The sequence below is a fragment of the Schistocerca serialis genome, chromosome 2 (genome assembly GCF_023864345.2).
Source record: "Schistocerca serialis cubense isolate TAMUIC-IGC-003099 chromosome 2, iqSchSeri2.2, whole genome shotgun sequence".
In the NCBI taxonomy this organism is placed as follows: Eukaryota; Metazoa; Arthropoda; class Insecta; order Orthoptera; family Acrididae; genus Schistocerca; species Schistocerca serialis.
The window spans coordinates 1,041,283,024-1,041,305,291 of record NC_064639.1 but is presented as its reverse complement, the minus strand read 5'-3'; the positions used below and the strand labels follow the sequence as shown (position 1 = coordinate 1,041,305,291).

At 42.9% G+C, this 22,268-nt stretch overlaps 1 protein-coding gene across 1 annotated transcript; it reads left to right on the top strand.

Moving 5' to 3' along the window:
- The first annotated feature begins 270 nt into the window (after window positions 1-270).
- LOC126456693 (28S ribosomal protein S14, mitochondrial) lies at window positions 271-21,378 on the top strand. Its single transcript, XM_050092433.1, has 3 exons — window positions 271-428; window positions 13,067-13,201; window positions 21,104-21,378. The coding sequence occupies exons 1-3, from the start codon at window positions 354-356 to the stop codon at window positions 21,284-21,286; spliced, it is 393 nt and encodes a 130-aa protein (XP_049948390.1). The 5' UTR covers window positions 271-353; the 3' UTR covers window positions 21,287-21,378.
- Window positions 21,379-22,268: the final 890 nt, after the last annotated feature.

Here is a 22,268-nt window from a genome sequence, read left to right as displayed (position 1 = left end):
GCATTTAATTCATGATAGCAAGTTGCTATCATATTTTGAAGTTGATGTGGAAAAATTGTTTTTTTTTTTATCAGAATTATCATCATTTGTTGCAGTTCCATACTTGGATGTTTGTATGGAAATAGTTCTACTAATTCGTTCTTGTGTACGTATGTTAATCGTAGAATAGCGCTTATGTATGTGTATGTGGTACATCCTGCCATATACTTGACTTCTGCACAATGTTGCGTTTTCATGATGTGGTGATGCGCCAGTGCAATTTTCCGTTGACTGTGCAACTTTTCAGTGCCTGTGAAAGACTACAACGACATGGATGAAGTATCTTTGGACACAGTGAGCGATGTGCGTGAAATATGGCTAATTTGAATAGAGTGGGAACCGCATTATTTCGAATTGCGAACAGTTTTTTTGACAGCTATAAATCTGGGGTAAATACATCAAGTTTAACATTCAGGAAATCATTTACACGTTAGCGAAAGTATTGAGGAGTATGACAATAATCCAGGTTATAATGGAAGTATAAGTAAGAACTTTTCTTTGTTGGTCCATTGACAGAAAAAAATTGGTGGCTCAAGTAAATTGAATCTGAAATGAATTCATTCTTATGTCATTGTGTTAGTGTGTGATAATGCCTCCTCGACATCTTGTTCATCGTGATACAGCAACATGTATCTATACGATCGCTGTTTGTTTTGAAAGAAAAACCACCTTTGTTGCCCTAGTATTTTATTACTCCCAAATGGGCTTCACCTTTTTCGCTTAAAGGGCACGCAGACAAACTCGTTGTACCAACGCTATTTAACGCAGGTCATAAAACACTATTACCATTGTAATATCCCCCTACTTTTAACGTGCCGACCTAGGATGCATTTATCCAGTTACACATCCCTTCCTGTCATCCACTACATTTTAACTAAATTTCAGCACTATACGGGAACAAAAACTTTTCAATCCGTAAGGAAAAGAAAACTCGTTTTTATTGAAGTTAAAATCGATAAAAAAAAGTTTAACTTGTGCTATGTAAATGAAAAGTGCTTCAGAGTAACGTTGAAAAATGATAAAAACTTAATAATTTTTGAATGCACAAATGATTGACTTAAAGAAAGTAAAATACTTATTGTGCTTTTGATGCCGTAAATTGTTCACTCAATCCATCTAAATTATAGTTTTCTGCCTCCTATCACTACTAAGATCAAGTTTGTTGAACCAACTTTAGTGTGCCCAGGCCCTTGTCAAAATCATAGTGCCGCTCTCTTGTGTTGCAAAGAAATCTGAACTTTTTGTACATTTCATTGAATGAGAGAACCAGTTTATTTCAAACTTCTTCTTGGCCCTCTATCTTAAAGTTTTTTTTTCCAATTTGATGCATGATGAAGTACAATTACATTATCCAAATGATCTGCCCATCTGATCTTCAATATTCTTATGTAGCTCCACAGTTCAAAACCTTCGATGATCTTCTTGTATAAGGCAGTGCTTCAGTCATACACTTCCAGAAGAGACTCCGTAAAACTTAAATTTATATTCAGTGTTAACAAGTTTCCCTTTTTCAGACACACATTTCTTGCCAGTCTAAATATGATATCCTCACTACTTGAACCATTATCAGTTATTTTGTTGCCCACATAGCAAAACTCATGTACTACTATAAGTCATTTTCTAATGTATTTCCCTCATCATTGCCTGGTTTAATTCAACACTATTTCATTACTCTTGTTTTGCTTTTGTTGATGTTTATCATATAACCTCATGTCACCTGTTCTTCCAGGTCCTTTTCCAACTCTGAAAAAATAAAAATTTCATTGGCAAACCTTAAATTTAACTCTCATTCGAGAAATGCTTCTTGGTTTTCTGTACAGGTTGCTCAATATACGTATTGAATAAAATTGAGGAGATGCTATGCCCCTCTCTCATTTCCTCCTCAGGTGATATGTCCCTTTACATAACTGCAGTCTGATTTCTGTAAGAGTAAGGAATAACTTTTCGCTCACTGTAATTTATCCGTACTACTGTCAGAATCTGAAAGACTGCAGTTGAGTCAGTATTGTTAATAGAGTTATTCCATGTCAATTCAACCAGGGACTCCAGCTTGTAGTCTCAGATTTTTCTGAAATTTAGCACACCAATGCTACCATGTGTGGAATGCTTATGTACAAAGTATTAGGTTCCCCTGAGAATTAATTCCAGATTTATAGTTTGTGAAACAAGGCAGTGTGACCCAGAAAATGCAACACACTTTTGGCAATTAATCATCAAAGCCAACTTCAGGGCTTAATAACTTAGGAGCTATTCCTCACAGTGCAGTGAAATTTTTATCACTTAGTAACATCTACTTAGGGAACACAATGTATCAAAACACCGACAGGCTCCTGAGGGAAAATAAAAAAATGTCAAAATGTGATAAAAAATGCAACTTGTTAAAAGATACGTATTGTAGGTTCCCTCTTCTTATTATTCTTCTTCTTCCTAAGTAGTTCTACACCCCCTGCGGGTTCGGGGGTAAGAATAGGCCCGCGGTATTCCTGCCTGTCGTAAGAGGCGACTAAAAGGAGTCTCAAACGTTTCGGCCTTATGTGATGGTCCCCTCTCGGGTTTGACCTCCATCTATCTAAATTATTCCGAAGAGCGAGCCAATTGGGGAAGGGCACCTTACATGGTGCACTGTATCCTTCGTGCAATTAGACCTATAGCCGTCTTTCTCGTCGTTGCCATGGTGTCCCGCTCGTTTTCAATCTCTTGGGCGATTACCACGCTGCACTCTGCAGTGTTTCTTTTAACTGTGACGACGACCTTGGCCATTTTTGCACCTAAGATCCAGCACGGTAGCCAGTCCGTTGTGGTGGGGTCGCCATGTACCCTCTTGGTTGTAGCCCCCTGACAACACAGGGATCGCTCTACTGATGCCTGCGCCGTTCACTCCCCACGTATGCCAAGGAGTAGATGCCCATCTCCCTGGGGCATCGGGACTCCCGGCAATGGCCATCCTGCCAGGTGGCCTTTGCTGCGGCTGGGTGGCGCCCGTGGGGAGGGCCCTTGGTCGGAGTAGGTGGCATCAGGGCGGATGACCCGCAATGAAGCGTGGTACATCATCTGTCGCTGGCGGCCAGCCGTCAGCAGTCTCTAAGCGTTCGAGAGCCCATTTTAAAGGTAACGTTTATGACCCCAAATCGTTCCCCTCCCTCGCCACACCATGGGAGGAACGACAGGCATTGCGTGACACTGAGACGTATTCGCCCAGATATCTTGTCTGTACCAGAGCTGATGGGGAATCTTTTCTATCCGTGAAGCCTCAGTTCTTTGTCGAACATTTAGAGGACAAGTTCGGTGAGGTGGAGGGCTTGTCCAAGATGCGGTCTGGATCGGTGTTGATAAAAACGGCATCCTCTGCCCAGTCACGGAGGTTGCTCAATTGTGACAAGTTGGGGGATGTTTCCGTTAGCATCACGCCGCATAAGAGTCTGAACATGGTCCAGGGTATTATATTCCACCGGGATCTTCTTCTGCAGTCCGACGATGAATTACGCGCCAACCTCGAACGACGAGGTGTTCACTTCGTCCGGCGCGTCCATCGGGGTCCGAGGGATAATCAGGTCGCCACCGGTGCCTTCATCTTGGCCTTTGAGGGTGATGTCTTACCCGAAAAGGTTAAGGTGATGGTTTACCGTTGTGATGTGAAACCATATATCCCTCCTCCGATGCGGTGTTTTAAATGCTGGAAGTTCGGGCACATGTCATTGCGCTGTACTTCCAGCATGACGTGTCGGGATTGCGGGCGTCCTTCGCATCCCGATACTCCATGTGCCCCGCCTCCTATCTGTGTTAACTGCGGAGAACACCATTCCCCCTGCTCACCGGACTGTAGGATATTGCAGAAAGAACGGAAGATAATGGAATATAAGACCTTGGACCGGCTGACCTACCCCGAGGCTAGACGGAAATATGAGAGGCTCCATCCTGTGGCAATGCCGTCAACTTACGCCGCTGCTGCAACGCCGGTTCTCCCGTCATCACGAATCGACTCTAAGATCGGTCAGCATCCACCGGCCCCCTTGCTTGTGGGGGGGCACTTCACACCCTGTTGCTCCTGCTCCATCTTCTCCAGGAGCAACACCCTCCCAACCATCGGGGACATCAGTTCCCCCTTCCCAGCCGGAGAAGCGTAAGACTTCTTCGGCTGCTCTCGCCAGGAAGGGATCCCTTGGGGCTCTCCCTTCACCAGTTCCGACCAGTGGAAAAGCGGACGCCCGCAAGTGGTTGAAACAACCGCCAGTCCCTGGTCGTCGGGCCTCGCGGTCGTCGTCTGTCCCTGAGACTGACCCGGTGAAGCCCATGCCGCCTGAACCGCCGAAGGCGCCGCGTGACAAGCAGACAAAGAAGAAAGTCCCCAAGACCAACGGTATTGCGGTGGCACCGATCCCACCGCTTCCTACAAGCTCTGCCTCTGAGGACGAGGTGGAGATTCTGGCGTCCGCTGAGGACCTCGCTCTTGCCGGTCCCTCGGACGCAATGGATGGCATTTGTACAGATGCTCCATCGGAGGCAGTAGGTGACCCAGTGGCGTAATCTGCCTTCCCAGTCTCGTCACGCCTTTCCCAGCCATGGACAACACCATCCTCCAGTGGAACTGCAGCGGTTTCTTCCACCATCTAGCCGAGCTCCGTCAACTTATCAGCCTTCACCCTTTCTTCTGCATTGCTCTCCAGGAAACTTGGTTTCCGGCGATGCGAACCCCCGCCCTCCGTGGCTATCGGGGTTATTACAAGAACCGAGCAGCTTATGAAAGGGTGTCTGGTGGCGTCTGCATTTATGTCCTTCACACTCTGCACAGCGAGTCTGTCCCTCTCCAGACGCCTTTAGAGGCTGTCGCTGTACGCGTGTGGACGCCACAGGCTGTTACCGTCTGCAGTCTTTACATTCCACCGGATGGTGATGTCTCGCAGCATGTCCTGGCTGCACTGGTCGCCCAATTGCCGCCACCTTTCTTGCTATTGGGCGACTTCAACGCCCATAACCCTCTGTGGGGTGCGTCAGTGGCAACAGGTCGAGGCGCCATCATTGAGCATTTCTTGTCGCAGCTCGATCTCTCGCTGTTAAATGATGGTGCCTTCACACACTTCAGTGTGGCGCATGGCACCTACTCCGCCATTGACCTTTCAATCTGTAGCCATAGCCTCTTACCGTCTGTCCAATGGAGTGTGCATGACGACCTGTGTGGTAGTGACCATTTTCCGATCTTTTTGTCACTACCACAGCGCCACTCTTCTGGGCGCCCTAGCAGATGGGCTATGAATAAGGCTGACTGGGACTTGTTCTCCTCCACTGCCGCTTTTGAGCCTCTCTCTACCGATGACATTGATGCGGTGGTTCAATCGGTCACCACCGGCATCGTTACTGCCGCCGAATCTGCCATTCCCCATTCCTGTGGGTCCCCTCGGCGGAAGGCTGTGCCTTGGTGGTCGCCTGAGATCGCTGAAGCGATTAAAGATCGCCGGCGGGCGCTCCAGCGTCACAAGCGACACCCCTCCCTCGACCACCTTATCGCCTTCAAACGGCTGCGTGCGCGGGCCCGCCTCCTTATCCGCCAAGGCAAGAAGGAGTGCTGGGAGCGGTATGTGTCCACCATTGGCCTCCATGTCACTCCCTCGCAGGTCTGGGCCAAGATTCGACGCGTCTACGGCTATCGGCCACCTGCCAGCGTCCCTGCGCTCTCACTGAATGGAGCAGTTTGTACTGACTCCGACGTCATTGCCAATCGCTTAGCAGAGCATTTTGCTATGAGTTCCGCTTCTGCGAATTACCCCCAGGCCTTCCGCTCCATTAAAGAGCGGATGGAACGTCGGAGCCTTTCGTTTCGCACCAACCACCCAGAATCTTACAATGCTCCATTTAGTGCGTGGGAATTTCGCAGTGCCCTCGCTGCTTGCCCTGATACCGCTCCTGGGCCAGATGGCATCCACTGTCAGATGCTGAAACACCTTTCAGTGGACTGCCAGCGGCGCCTTCTCGATCTTTACAACCGTCTTTGGGTCGAGGGGGAGTTTCCGTCGCAATGGCGGGAAGGCATTGTCATCCCCGTTTTGAAACCTGGGAAGACCCCTCTGGAGGTGGACAGCTACCGTCCCATTAGCCTCACCAACGTTCTTTGTAAGTTGCTTGAACGGATGGTGAGCCGGCGCTTGCATTGGGTACTGGAGTCTCGCGGCCTTCTGGCTCCGTCTCAGGGTGGGTTCCGTAAAGGCCGCTCCGCCACCGACAATCTGGTGAGCCTGGAGTCGGCCATCCGTACTGCCTTTTCCCGCCGTCAGCACCTGGTCGCTGTCTTTTTCGACATGCGGAAGGCGTACGATACGACGTGGCGTCATCACATTCTTTCTACGCTCCATGGATGGGGTCTTCGGGGTCCTCTGCCGATTTTTATCCGCAATTTTCTGTCGTGTCGTACCTTCCGCGTGCAAGTCGCGGCCTCGTTTAGTTCCTCCCACGTCCAGGAGAACGGTGTGCCACAGGGCTCTGTTTTAAGTGTCTGTCTGTTTTTAATAGCCATTAACGGGCTTGCTGCGGCCGTGGGAAATTCTGTCTCCGCTTCCCTGTATGCTGACGACTTCTGCCTTTATTACAGCTCTACTGGCATTGCAGCTGTTGAACGTCAGCTACAGGGCGCTATCCGTAAGGCGCAGTCTTGGGCTGTAGCGCATGGGTTTCAGTTTTCGGCAGCCAAGACCTGCGTTATGCATTTCTGCCGGTGCCGAACAGTCCATCCTGAGCCGCGGCTTTATCTTGCCGACGAACTCCTTGCTGTGGTGGAGACCCACAGGTTTTTGGGGGTGGTTTTCGATGCCCGGTTGACTTGGCTGCCTCATATCCGGCAGCTGAAACAGACGTGTTGGCGGCATCTAAACGCTCTGCGATGCTTGAGCAACACCCACTGGGGCGCCGACCGCTCTACACTGTTGCGGCTCTACCAGGCGTTAATCCAGTCCCGTCTGGATTATGGGTGCCTGGCATATGGCTCAGCATCCCCATCTGCGTTGCGGGTGCTGGACCCAATCCTCCACAGCGGGATACGCCTTGCCACTGGTGCTTTCCGCACCAGCCCTGTGGACAGCTTACTCGTGGAGGCAGGTGTCCCTCCACTGCGGTTCCGGCGCCAACGTTTGCTGGCCGCTTATGCTGCCCATGTTCTAAGCTCGCCCGGGCATCCTAACTATCGTCTCCTGTTCCCACAGTCAGTCGTCCGTCTGCCGGGACGTCGGCCCCGGTCGGGTTGTCCGATCGCCATACGCGTCAAGGAGCTTCTCTCCGGGCTTGGGCTTGTCCCTGTTCCACCTCCTTTCCGGGCACCTCTGCGTACACCCCCGTGGTGCGTTCCTCGCCCTTGCCTTCGGCTAGACTTGGCACAGGGCTCGAAGGACTCAGTCCCTCCAGAGGCCTTCCGCCGCCGCTTTTATTCCATCCTGGCCACGTATCAGGGCTCTGGCATTGTTTACACCGACGGCTCGATGGTTGCTGGTCGAGTCGGGTATGCGCTCACTCTAGGGGACCATTCCGAACAACGTTCCTTGCCGGCTGGCTGCAGCGTTTACACTGCTGAGCTGGTCGCCATCTTTCGAGCCCTAGAGTATATCCGCTCCTGCTCAGGTGAGTCCTTCGTTATCTGTAGCGATTCCCTGAGCAGTTTACGAGCACTCGACCAGTGTTTTCCTCGTTCCCGTCTGGTGATGGCTATCCATGAGTCCCTGCATACTCTTGCGCGTTGCGGCCGCTCTGCGGTCTTCGTGTGGACCCCAGGCCATGTTGGGATCCCCGGCAACGAGAATGTTGACCGGCTGGCGAAAGAGGCGACTAGTGCACCATCTCTGGACGTTGGCCTCCCGGAGACAGATTTGCGGGCGTTCCTACGCCGCAAAATTCTGGACCTTTGGGACACTGAATGGCGCGCCCTGCCTTCACGCAACAAACTTCGGGCCATCAAGGGGGCTACCGGTGTGTGGCGCTCCTCCTTGCGGGTCTCTCGCAAGGAGTCTGTTGTCCTCTGCCGGCTGCGCATTGGGCACACTCGGCTTACCCACGGCCACTTATTGCGCCGTGAGGATGCGCCTCTATGTCGCTGCGGCTCCGTTTTATCCGTGGTTCATGTTTTATTGGAGTGTCCGTTTTTAGCTGCGCTCAGGCAGTCGTTCGCACTGCCTGACTCGCTCCCTGCCCTTTTAACAGATGACCCGGCTATGGCTGACTTAGTTTTACGTTTTATTCGGGCAGGGGGGTTTTTATTCTTTACTCTGAGTGTTTCTGTTTTTATCTTATTGTTTTGTGTTGATTCTGGCCTTTGGCCTCCGGTTTTAAACTGATTTTTTTAATGTGTTTCCAGTGGTTGGCTTTTCCTTTTTTATTTCTCTGGTCGGCCAACCACCGTCACACTCTGTGTGCTTTTAGTTCGTTTTGTCTTGTCTTTGTCTCAGTTTCTCTTGTCCTGTATCGTCTGTGATCTCTTTTGTTCCTCGTTTTTATTCTCTGTGGGTGTTCTTTGTCTTTGGAAAAAGGGACCGATGACCATAGCAGTCTGGTCCCTTTAATCCCCCAAACCAACCAACCAAGTAGTTCTACAGCCCTTGGTGAGCCTTGGCTTCAACAATCTTCCTCCACATTTCTCAGTTATTTGCTGTTCGTTTCCACCCATCAGATTCCCATATTGTGTCATCAGTCCATCTTCTTCCAGGTCTCCCTTTTTGCCTAGCTGAATGGATCACACCTTTCATCATTTTTTTTCGAATTCTATCCTCTGCCATTCTCTCCATGTGTCCTAGCCATCATATTCGGTGTGATTTCACAAATTTTACTATGACCCTACTTTGTATTTACACTTATAATTCGGCTTTGTAGTGTTTTCACCAGCCTTCTTCCTCCCTTCTTGGACCAAAGATTTTGCGCAGTATTTTCTGCTCAAAAGTTCTTGGTGCATTTTTATCACGTTCTGTCAACATCCATACCTCTGACCCACATGTGATAACTGGGTGGACTAGGGAGTTATATATTAGCAGTTTTGTTTTTCTTGTAACAAGGATACTTCTGAAAAATTGCATATTTGCAACGTAAGCTGTTTCCTCCTTGTATTCTTTTCCTTATAGCCTTTCTAATACTTTTATCATTTATGATTAGGTCTCCCAAGTAATTAAAAGAGGACACCCCTTTGAAGCATTTCCCATTGATGTTTAGGTCTTTAGTGGTTCTTCTGGCCTCGGATTGTGACATTACCGTATATTTTGTTTTGTTTTCATTTACTATGAGGTCAACTTTTAAGGCTTGTGTGTCCATTGCCTGGTATGTTTTTTGCAGTGTATTGATATTTCTTCCCACTATAGCATGCCTCATTTGTTGATTTTATTTACTGCAGTATGCAGAGCTATATTGAATAGGACAGTGGAGAGACAATCACCTTGCTTCACGCCTTTATTAAAGTCAAAGCTTTCGCTTTTTCTGTCAAGGACCTTTACTTTTGCTCTTCTCTCTGGCATTGTCATTCTGATTAGCCTTATTAGTTTAGCACTTACAGCACTTTTTCCAGTACTCTGTATAGTTCTTGCCGGTTTACGCTGTCAAAGGCTTGTTTGAAGTCAGTGAATAGGAAATGCAGAACTATATCATATTCGTAGAACTTTTCCATCATTTGCTCTGTCTGGTCGAAAGCCACACTGATGTTCCCCTAGTATGTCTTCTGCATACTTCTGTATCCTTTTGTTTAATATACTTGTAGAGATTTTATAAGCTGTGCTTAGGAGTGTTATATATCTGATGTTTTCACATGCAGTTTTGTCCCGTTTCTTATAAATAGGGATTATTATTCCAGTTTTCCAATTATCTGGCCTAGGTGTGTTTCCCATTTATCTGTTATTAATGTGTGCAGTTCCTTTGTTACAGCCTCGCCACCAGCTTTTATTAATTCAGGAATTATGCTGTCTTCCCCAGGGGCTCGACTGTTTTTTGACTTATGCACAGCCTGGGAGACCTCTTACAGCATTGACTTTCTTGCCTCATTGGCATCGTTGTCTACTTCCAGCTCCACTCTTTCATCCTGTGCAGCTCTCTCTTCATCTTCTAGGCTGGTACTTAATGTGTCTTTGAAATACTCTGCCCATCTTCCCGCTATCTGTTCTTCCTCCCTTATCATTTTCCCAACTTTACTGGAACGTGCCATTATTTTTGGCTATAATATATTCTTTATTTTGCATACAGCATGATAGATGTTTCTTATTTCACTATTTTCCTTTAACTCTTCTAGTTCTTGGGATTTCTTCTTAGTCCACTCTCTTTTCTTTCTCTTGCACAGTCTGTTCGCTCTTCTCCTTAATTCTCTATATTTTTCTTCATTATTTCTGGTTTCTCTCTGTAGCACTTTGTTCTTATCCTGTTCTTTTCCTCTATTGCTGACCTGCAATCCCCGTCAAACCATCCCTGGGTTCTCTGTTCCTTCTTATTCCTATTACTTCTTCTGCAGCATCTTTAATGGCTTTTTCAATCCTGCTCCACCTTTCATCTATTCCTACAGCAGTATCTTCATTGCTCAACTTTCTACTTAGTGTTACTCAGTATTTTTTTATTTCATCAATGATTTTCAGTAACTTATTACATTTCATCACCTTTCCTATTGCGTTGCCATTTGTTGGTGACAATTTCTCTCTCAAGACTGATTTTATCACAAAGTGGTCTGAGTCACAGTTCGGTCGTCTACAGCTCTGTACATCCATAAATGATGTGAAGTGGCATGCAGTCCCTAAAATATGGTCAATCTGATTGACTACTCCATTGACTGCAGACTTCCAAATACCCAGATGGATCCTTTTGTGTGGGAAGCAGGTCCAAATAATAATCGTATTATTTCTTGCGAGTTGGCATAGTAAGTCTCTAGTCTCACTGTTTTCTCTATGTATGGAATATTTCCCAGAAACTCCATATGGATGTTCATTCTTCCCTATTTTTGGATTAACATCTCCTATTATTAGCATCAGTTCATATTTAGGTACTGTGCAGCATACTTTCTCCAAGTCTTAATAGAACTGTTCTTTAATTGTATCATCTTTTTCCTCTGTTGGTGCATGTGCATCCACTATTGATATATTCCTAAATTTCCCTCTTAGTCTGAGTCTGCACATTCTTTAATTTATGGGTTCAAATTCTAATAGGCTTTTCCTAACTTCTCTAGTTATTATAAATCCTGTTCCAGGTTGGCCTGTTCTTTCTTGTGTCCACTATACACCAATGAGTACTGCAGGTTTATCTATCTGCCCATTCCCTTGCCATCTTATTTCCTTTAGCTCTACAACATATTTGAAGCTTAATATTTCATTGTCCTCACATTCCATGATGCTGCTGTCAGATCCTTTATCCGTTTCCTTTGCCGGAGTTGGGATGCATGTATTCCACACAGTTTACAAGGCTTCTGTTGAATTTCCATAATATTCTCTCCCTAAAGATGCCTGCAATAAGGCGGTGTCCCCTGGGAGGGGTTGTTGGTTCCCATCATGCTAAATATAACTCATTCAGGAAGGGGATAATATTTTTTGTAGTAAACCTGCTATGGACTAAAACACACACACACACACACACACACACACACACACACACACACAAGTCTACATCTTTCACATGCACAGGAAAATACAGAAAACTGAAAGAAATTGCTGGAAAAACGTGGATTTTCAAAGTATGGTAACACAAAAGGGACAAGTGATATCCAAACCAAATTTCATACATTGCATAAGTGACCATTATGTAATATGTCTCAGAATTTCATGTTATTGAATGCTATTTGTGTACACCGAAAGTTGACAGAGAAGTATTTGGTGATGTGACCATTGTTGCAGAACACGATTTTGGAAACTCATGGGATTCTTCCTATTCCTTCCCCCCACCCCAGTTGTTTGACCAGAAAGCAACAACATACAGATAAATTAACACAACCTATCGTTAATGCACCTTAAGTGCTAAAAACCAGTTACTTGTGCTTAGAGCAGAAGTTTTCCCTTGTTGTAGCTACTGATTCTGTACATTGAGTGGCAAATTGTACTATATTCCTGACAGAGTAGTAGGAACTGTAACTGTCGTAAGAATATGTTCAAAACACTTCTGTCAAACAGGGCCAGTGAAATGATCTTGCTGGTCCTGCTAGTGCCATGAAGTTCACTAATACATCACCATTAGTACTGCGCAACACATCCTAAGTACCTTCTGTCATCATAAATAACAACAATGTGGGTTATATGTTGCTATTTTTGCTTCTGAATCCAGGCTCAGACACACTGTGAAGACACATTTTCTGCATGAACCTTTAATTATAACCAAACAGTCTGCTTTGCCATTTTGTGTTCCGTTTTCATTTCAGCTTCCTGTAGTTTTCTTCTGCCATAACTGAATCTGTCTCATTTTTCAACTCTCTGTGTCTTCATGGAAGGCAAACCAAGAGCGGTCGCGGAAATATTTGATTGCTCAGCTGCTGTGGTGGAAGGCAGCTGACATTGTTTGTTACTATCATGTACATTATCAGAATATTCTTCAATTTTTAGTAGTGTCACACACTTGTACAATAACATTTGTCCTGGTTTCGTGTAAGTTCAACTTCTCGAAGGCTACATTTGACTGTCTTCTTATGGACCCAAATTGGGTCAAAACAACTTCTTTGTAGGAAAGAATACATATCCAGAAACACCTTCATATGATGATAACAGAACTCATGTTCCCTGAATCTGTACTTCTCGCACCCGTAGTGTGCGTCCCAGATCTCCGTAACGGCAAATCTTGGTCTGATTCACCCAGATCATGTACAAAGCAAATGCTACATTTAGTTCCATATACTGTTTTATGATATTCCGATTATTGTGCTTTACCAACACTGCAACATGTATGAACAAAAGCATCACCAGCATATTGTTTCGTTCCCACACACTTTAAGTTGGTTTACAGGTTTTTAAATTGTGTATTAATCTGTTTTTGTCAATACATAAATTCCTATGTTTTAGTTTGGTAATGAAAAAAATGGTGCAGTACATTTCATTAAATTCTGATTCATTTTCAGCCAAAACGAAATAAATACCAAAATTGCTGGATGATAAGAGATGTAAAAAGAAGGCAGTGTGTAAAGGAACATGCAGTTGAAAGGCTTAGGATAAACTCCTTGCGAAAGAATGATATACTTCCAGTTGAAATTAGGGTGAGTACTGCAACACAATTAAAGTGTCCTTAGTGGTCTGTGCGTCAGATATTCCACCATTGTGTGTCTCTCACTTCGAAACATTCCATCATTATTGTTTCTCAAGGTTCTGTGTTGATAATCTGGTATATCTAAGTATTGGAAAACTCTTGATACCTGTTAACTTGTAGGAAGAAAGATATTTTTGCGTTATTAGTTTCATTTCAGTACACTAATTTACATAGTTTCTTAATTGTGTGTCTCCCAAATATTAATATATAATGTTCTCGTTTTCTATCCATTATTGATTATTGTGGGCAAAAATGAACAGTATCACTCTACTGGAAAATGTTCAAAAGAGTTAATGACATTTGAATGATGATGAATAAGCTAACTCTAGAGTGAAAGGCCATCACTTAAAATATAATGCAAGTTTTCTTTATGGGTAGAACGGTTGTGGATATCTTAGAATGGTAACAAAAAAGTAGCTAATAGTTCCACTGCTCTGACCTGTTCAATCATGAATGGCGTTTGCAGCAGTAATGACAGAAAAAGATCAGAGTTGAAATGAAATATCCAAAATCAAGTCAAAGATTTGGGATTTGCTGCTTGTCTAATCAGTTTAGTCTTATCAAGTTTCACTTTTAGGAGATCTTGGACAAAAGACACAGAGAACCAAAAGAGAATAGATTGTAATCTCCTAACTATAAACATTATATAGTTACCACAATGCAACAGGTTATGTGGAGGAATGTTATGACTTATTATTTACCAGAGCCAAGCAGTCATTACCTCCTAAGCCTTGGTCAGTGCTAGCTCACTCCAGGCATCTCAACTGTGCTGTTGATATCCCTACTGCAGTTCTCACAGATACTGTATCTGAAAAATATTTTTTCAGCTGAGAAGTACATGCACACAAAAAGTACCTTGAGATGCCGATTAAAAACATTGTTTCATGAAGCAAGCATACCAAATCACAATTCTATCCTATACATGAAAAGCCCTTTACTTAAGTCACAAAATGTGGCTGTTTGGAAGAATGAGAATAAAAAATAGAATATACTTCTTAAAAGAGTTACTGTTCAACAACTGATCAGATCTTGGATCCTCAAGTGTATTCCTACTTTTCAGAGGCAGCTGCATGTAAAAAAGAAACATGTGGTACAAACATGACAGGGAGCAATCATAGGTTAAAAATACAAAACATAACTTGAAATCATACAAGAAAGAAGACCGAACAGTTGCTGTAACTGCAGAGGTACAGAATTGTGTGGTACCTCATACCATGCCACCAGTATTTTTAAGTCGAGTACGTCTCTGGTTACTTCACTCATCTTTTGAATTACTTGGATGGGGATGTAGAAGAAAGGGCTACAAATGGTCCCTGAGAATGTAGAATTAAACATCCTGGTTCATGTTCAAAGTATTTTAATGAGTGGGCCCAAGTTATGGAATGAAAAACACCCCCTGGACACACAGAACCACTATCAGCCTGAACTACATCCTTCAGCTACTGCGGCTTAAATGCCTAATTGGGGCCATCGGTGCACTCTCCACTTTGTAGATTTTGAAAAGAGGTGAAATGGAGAGTTGGGCCACACTACATGCCTCCGGTCTGCTACTGTCCAGTTTCTGTTGTGTTTGACCCATTCAAGACTGCAACTTTATGCGCTGCTGTGAGTAGTAACCTTTTGTGAAGTGCCTGACTCCAGATGGCCTGTGCATGCAGTTTCCTTCACAGTGTTTGCTTTGAAACTGGGTTGAGTTGTACCTGTGGTTATTGAGAGCAGCAGTTCTTGTGAAATTTCAAACCAGTTGTCATTGAAAAGGGCTTACACAAGTCTCCTGTTTGTGTCAGTAAGGATTTTTTTTACAACCATTGTTCTTATACCGTGTTACATAGCTGCAGGAAGCACCATTTGTTGTTGACATATTAGACAGTCTGCTTTCATACACCAACAGATTGGGCAACCCCATTGACAATGTGATCATGGGCATGTCCCTGTCTGTGATTTTTGTCACATCTCCACATTGACCTACCTTACTGTGCCAATTCTGTACAAGTGACTGGCACATACACATCACTTCATTGCCATGACTTACAGTGTGGAGAATCGCATGACTGTCTACCAGTTCTGCACCACTCCAAAGTGCTCAATGTGCTCTTTGTAAGGAGGTGATGAATATTTTGTCAAGAGAGTTTATATTGGTTTGGGAGCTCAAAGATGAAATGAAATCATATCAGAGATTAGGAAGTTGCTGTGTATTGTTCTATTTGCTTACTTTCACATCGTTCCACCTTCCTCTTGTCTTGTGCTTGTGGTCTGATCAACTCTCAAAATTTTGACATGATTTGGTATGTTTCATCTTAACTCCCAGCTCCAAAACCAATCAGGACCAGCACAACTGCCCTTAGCTACTCATCAACATTTAAGAGCATCTACTAATACAGCCAAGTAACATCTGTTCACTTCAAGGGTATATTGCTTGCTGCATCCATAGTGTAACATACAGATGGCACACTTTATTATTATTATTATTATTATTATTATTATTTACTGGTTGTAAGCTGACTTCTCTGAGAGGAGGAGGTGGTCCTTGTTTCACCAGCCAATGTGCAATGAGCTGATCGCGGCATCCTCTCCTCAGGGTCCAAGTTGAAGTGTGCAATCCGTAATAGGGTTGCTAAATGGCAATCACCTTGTGGGGCTCAGTCTTTCTGGTTGAGTTCACTTTCACTGAATGTAGCATTCCAAAACTGTAGACTGGGCAGTACTGTCATTGTCTTTTGTTGCAGAGTGTACACATTTTAGCAACCATTTGTTACTCACAGTAACAAAATGTTCTGTGATTTGAAGAGCAGGGATCATGATGTAACTAAAAAACACCCGAACCTTGTAGTGTGCTGTGCCCCAATGAGACTGTGGTCACTGAGGTGTAAAATTAAACTGTTCACAATATCTGAGACACCTGCCATCATGAAATTGTTTTAGGATTTATTATATATGTGGTACTCTTTTGGTGTCAAATAATTAATTTTCTCGTGGAGCCTGTAGAGAATCACACAGTCTCCCTTCAAGATTTCCAGTGGCTTTTGTGGACCAGTGGGTACTATTAAAACTGACCCAACAAAGGCTTCTCAGGTATCTACATCTGCATATATACACCAAAAAAGCCATTATACAGTGCACGGCAGAGGGTATTTGTATCGAAAACAGCAGTTTTCTGTCACATTCTGTTTGCGTATCGTGTAAAAGAAAAAAAAACTATCTGTATACATATACAGGGTGCTCCATTGATAGTGACCGGGCCAAATATCTCACGAAATAAGTGTCAAGTGAAAAAACTACAAAGAACAAAACTTGTCTAGCTTGAAGGGGGAAACCAGATGGTGCTATGGTTGGCCCGCTAGATGGCGCTGCCATAGGTCAAATGGATATCAATTGCATTTTTTAAAATAGGAACCCCCATTTTTTATTACATATTCATGTAGTAAGTAAAGAAATATGAATGTTTTAGTTGGACCACTTTTTCCCTTTGTGGTGGATGGCACTGTAATAGTCACAAACATATGGCTCAATTTTAGATGAACAGTTGGTAACAGGTAGGTTTTTTAAATTAAAATACAGAACGTAGGTACGTTTGCACATTTTATTTCGGTTGTTCCAATGTGATACATGTACCTTTGTGAACTTGTCATTTCTGAGAACGCATGCTGTTACAGCATGATTACCTGTAAATACCACATTAGTGCAGTAAATGCTCAAAATGATGTCCGTCAACCTCAATGCATTTGGCAATACATGTAACGACATTCCTCTCAACAGCGAGTAGTTCGCCTTCCGTAATGTTTGCACACGCATTGACAATGCGCGGATGCATGTTGTCAGGTGTTGTCGGTGGATCACGATAGCAAATATCCTTCAACTTTCCCCACAGAAAGAAATCCGGGGATGTCAGATCCGGTGAACGTGCGGGCCATGGTATGGTGCATCAACGACCAATCCACTTGTCATGACATATGCTATTCAATACTGCTTCAACCGCATGCGAGCTATGTGCCGGACATCCATCGTGTTGGAGTTACATTGCTATTCTGTCATGCAGTGAAACATCTTGTAGTAACATCGGTAGAACATTACATAGGAAATCAGCATACATTTACCATTTAGATTGCCATCGATAAAATGGGGGTCAATTATCCTTTCTCCCATAATGCCGTGCCATACATTAACCCGCCAAGGTCGCTGATGTTCCACTTGTCGCAGCTATCGTGGATTTTCCGTTGCCCAATAGTGCATATTATGCCAGTTTACATTACCACTGTTGGCGAATGACGCTTCATCGCTAAATAGAATGCATGCAAAAGATCTGTCATCGTCCCTTAATTTCTCTTGTGCCCAGTGGCAGAACTGTACACGATGTTCAAAGTCATCGCCATGCAATTCGTGGTGCATAGAAATATGGTACGGGTGCAATCGATGTTGCTGTAGCATTCTCAACACCGATGTTTTTGAGATTCCCGATTCTAGCGCAATTTGTGTGCTCCTGATGTGCGGATTAGCCACGACAGCAGCTAAAACACCTATTTGGGCATCATCATTTGTTGCAGGTTGTGGTTGACGTTTCACATGTGGCTAAACACTTCCTGTTCCCTTAAATAACGTAACTATCCGGCAAACGGTCCAGACACTTGGATGATGTCGTCCAGGATACCAAGCAGCATACGTAGCGCACGCTCGTTGGGCATTTTGATCACAATAGCCATACATCGACACGATATTGACCTTTTCCGCAATTGATAAATGGTCCATTTTAACACGGGTAATGAATCACGAAGCGAATACCGTCCGCACTGGCGGAATATTACGTGGTACCACGTACTTATACATTTGTGACTATTACAGCGCCATCTATCACAAGGCGCAAAAAGTGGTCCAACTAAAACATTCATATTTCTTTACGTACTACACGAATATGTAATACAAAATTTGGGTTCCTATTTAAAAAACACAGTTGATATGCATTTGACCTATGGCAGCGCCATCTAGCGGGACAACCATAGTGCCATCTGGTTTCCCCCTTCAAGCTAGATGAGTTTCGTTCTTTGTAGTTTTTTCGTTTGATGCTTATTTCGTGAGATATTTGGCCCGGTCACTATCAATGGACCACCCTGTCTATGCAACCTAAAATCTCGTATCTTCTTTTCATGATCCCTATGCGAGATGTAAAATGATGTAATCAAATTGGTGACATAATATTCTATTAGAGAAACTCAAATATTATGCAGATGTCTTGCTGGTAACTGGTTTTTATATTATCTAACTAAAAGGATGCACAGTATTGCATTAAGATGCTCAAAAAGTCTACAAAATGAAACAACATCTTAAGAAAGGGGATAATCACTACTTGTGTATGACAGGGATTGATGCTGGATTCGCTCTTGTTCGTTTTGTAAATTTTCCATCATATATCCAAGAAGCAGAAATAATTTACTTTGCTGATGATTCGAGTGTTATAATCAGGCCTAATGGAGGACCTTCAACACTTACAAATACAAATGATATTTTCTAAACAAGTAAACTTTGCAACTTTTGCATTGCAGGTAATAGCAGATTGGAAATGAGAAAATCAAAAGTTGATATTGCTATTTTTGTTCACTATTTCCATATTGCAGTCAGGTAATTTAGTATGTCTGTATTTCTGAAAAGCATTTGACTGATTACTACACACATTCTTACTATCAAAAGTATGATTGCATGGGAGATGTGGAATTTGTGGCTGGATTGAGAATTTCTTGTTGGGGTGTACAAAGCACATTATCAGGGATTGAAAGTTATTGACAGATGTTGAACTGACTTCAGGTGTGTGCCTCAGGGAACTGTTTTTGGACACCTGCTGTCCATTTTGTATAGTAGTGTATGGCGGTTCCATCTGATTTTTATTTCTTTCTTTTGTTGTCCTCGGTGTCAACTTAATGAGTTGCTACACCGACTGAAAAAAATGGGTTGTGGATTCCGACGCTAACTACTGTAAATCATATAGCCGACAGGTGCACAGTTGTGTTTAACAGTACCTTAATTTTCACTTTGCACAACCCCCAACATTACACTATTGTTTAACCTTCGATAAGCCTCATAATTAGTTTGCAGGCAAAACTCCACACACTGCTACGATAGTTTCTTGTTGAACATCTACGAGCAGTAAAACCTAACCACAAAGTTCACAGTTCTTGAAGAATAATGGGGTACGTATGGAAACAGTCACTGTCATTATTTTTACACACAGCCTCTTGGTGTAACACCTATTTCACTGTTAAGTTGATCATTGTTGTCGTTCTAACAAACACAGGTTCCTCATCTGAAACTCGGCTGTGGACTGACTGACTATCTTGTGACCAAAAATCAGGCTGTTATATATCATCACAATAATAGCTGCTGAAACTACACATTGTTTAAAGTTAAATTTACAGAAATTACAATTAAAACTTAACTCATTAAATAACTGAATACATTGAAACATTGGTTCTTTTAACACCGTGAAATTAACAAATATAGTTACGCAAACAATAATTTTGACAAAACTGTTAATTATTTTGGAATTAATGAAGGGCTTGTTTTGCTAACGTGTTTTTAAATGGATGCAAATACGTACTTTAAGAATACCATTAGTTCGTCTTCCAAATGTTTATAATTAGTATAGAATTTGTATTTGTTTATATGTCAAAAATCGAATTTAAGTCACAAAACAATCACCAATTTCACCCTATACTGAAAGATACTAACTAGGAATAATCAGAATAAATTAGAAAATCAATTGCATACAGAATGGTGTTTCTCATAATAAAGCTAGAAGATGGGACATTTGAGAAGTTTACCTTATTTAGAGACACAGTATCCCCGGGCAACTTCACGCATGCTATATTTTTACTGTTCTTTCTCACTACATTAGCCGAGGCATCATTGAGGGAAAAACTTTCTCACAGCTCCACTTCCCTGAGTGCCCCACAAATGCAAAGTACTCACCAGAAAAAATTGCCCAGAGTGTACAAGGGCTCCTTTCTGCACCAGAATGAAAAATATATAAAATTCTGTTTGGAAACTGACCAGGAAACATGGGAGTTTCAGGAAATTCACAAGTAAGTGTAACAGTCATGAAGGCTACAAGGAATGTAACCATCTTGCAGATTGTTGACTGGATCTAGATTGGTGGTAAGGAAGAACAAACTGTGCTCAGTGACACATGGGTAGTTGGTGTCACCCACGTGTGGCATACCTCATTTTCGTTATTCTGACAGGACATTGTCAGTTAATTCACAGCTTCATATCCAGGAAAGAGGAACTTCGACTGTTTTCTGCCTGCCAGCATTTAAATTCACAGCTTCATATCCAGGAAAGAGGAACTCCAACTGTTTTCTGCCTGCCAGCATTTAAATCACTATAATCACATTTTAACAGTGTGACTTTGTGGTTTGACAAAAGGGTAAAACCAAATTCAAATGGCAACCTGTCTTCTGTTTCAGGTAACAAATTTTTGTGTGTTTTCCAGACCCCCAGCTTAAGCTTTTAGGCTGGAGATTTTAATGTGTTGCAGAGCAGTTGGTTATCCTTTTTTAGCCCAGTGATCAGCAGTCATCTCCTTTACCCTTGTTATTTCACATCCTCCATTAATTTTCTCTTTTGCTATTGCAGGTGTGTGTGTTAATGTTAGCAAAATATTATGATTTATTTCTAATTGACAATTTAATCATTAACAAACAAAACCACACTCACGTCATACAATTATACTGTGGGAGTTAAAGACAAAACACTTGACCCCCATCTGTTTCAGTGTGGAATAATACTTTTAAGATAAATTTTGTCAACTTTCTTTTCCAAGGAATAAATTTTCAGAGAGTAAATAACATTCTTTTTTTCCCTGCAGGAAATTGCAGACAAAGAAATTGCAGCATTTCCACGAGACTCTAGTAAAGTTCGGTTGGTGAATCGGTGTGCTGTTACTTCCCGGCCACGTGGTGTCGTACAGAGATGGCGCTTAAGCAGAATTGTCTGGCGACATCTTGCAGACTATAATAAGTTATCTGGAGTACAGAGAGCTATGTGGTGAAGCTTGTGTCAGTAATTTTTGTATGTAGTGTACTGTTGTTAGTGTGATTAATTATGATAAAAATTCAATAAATGAGAATGTGTTTTCCCAAATTGGATGTTTGTTCTTTTTTAATATTTATATTGGATTAATGCCATTGTCAGAAATTACAGTGACCTTGTTTGTGATGGACTTAGTCAGTATGAGCTGCAGGAAGTCACAACAATGTGACATATCTAACCTCTGAACTAAATTGCATTGAATACATAGATGCTTTTGCTTTCTTTACTTTATTGACTCTCTGATTTCATCATGTTACTTAATACTGAAGAAATGAGGCTTTTTTTTTTTAAGGCTAGTTTCTTGGAGTAGGAAAGAATATTTTGTAAATGATCAAGAACTGAAACCTTGTCCATTTGTTTCTCCAGTGATATCCATATAATATATACCCTGGATCATAACACGTCTAAATTTTATCCCAGTCATCTAATGCGTATTACATCTTCCTTTGTCTCAAAATTCTTCTGATCCATGTTCAGTCATGTAAAATTAATAAACGTGTTCATAAACTAAGAACATTCAGTTCCAAAGTATTTTTCTTCAAATAACTTAAAATTTATTAATGTAGGAACTCGAAGACCTGACTTCATTGGCTGGGTATGTGTTTAATGAACCCGAAGTTCCTAAACTGAAGACAGATGAGTGCTACCAGACCGATGTAGCCATAAACTTTGTGTGTGCTTCAGTCCATGTTGTACAGTGGTGGAATGTTGCATGTCACAAGGGGCAGGGACCTTGGCGTAACAGCCCAGATCTTTAGGAAGGTACAAATCTCAATTTTGTTCAAATATATTTAACAAAACCCCAGTCTAAGTTGTGTTGTGTGCCAATGACATGGATGGCTTGTCTGGTAAAACAGTCAGTGATGAGCAAGCTGTGGGATACCTGCCTATCTCAGTTGCACACTGCCTGACAAAAAAAGTGGAGTACCCTGAAGACTTGG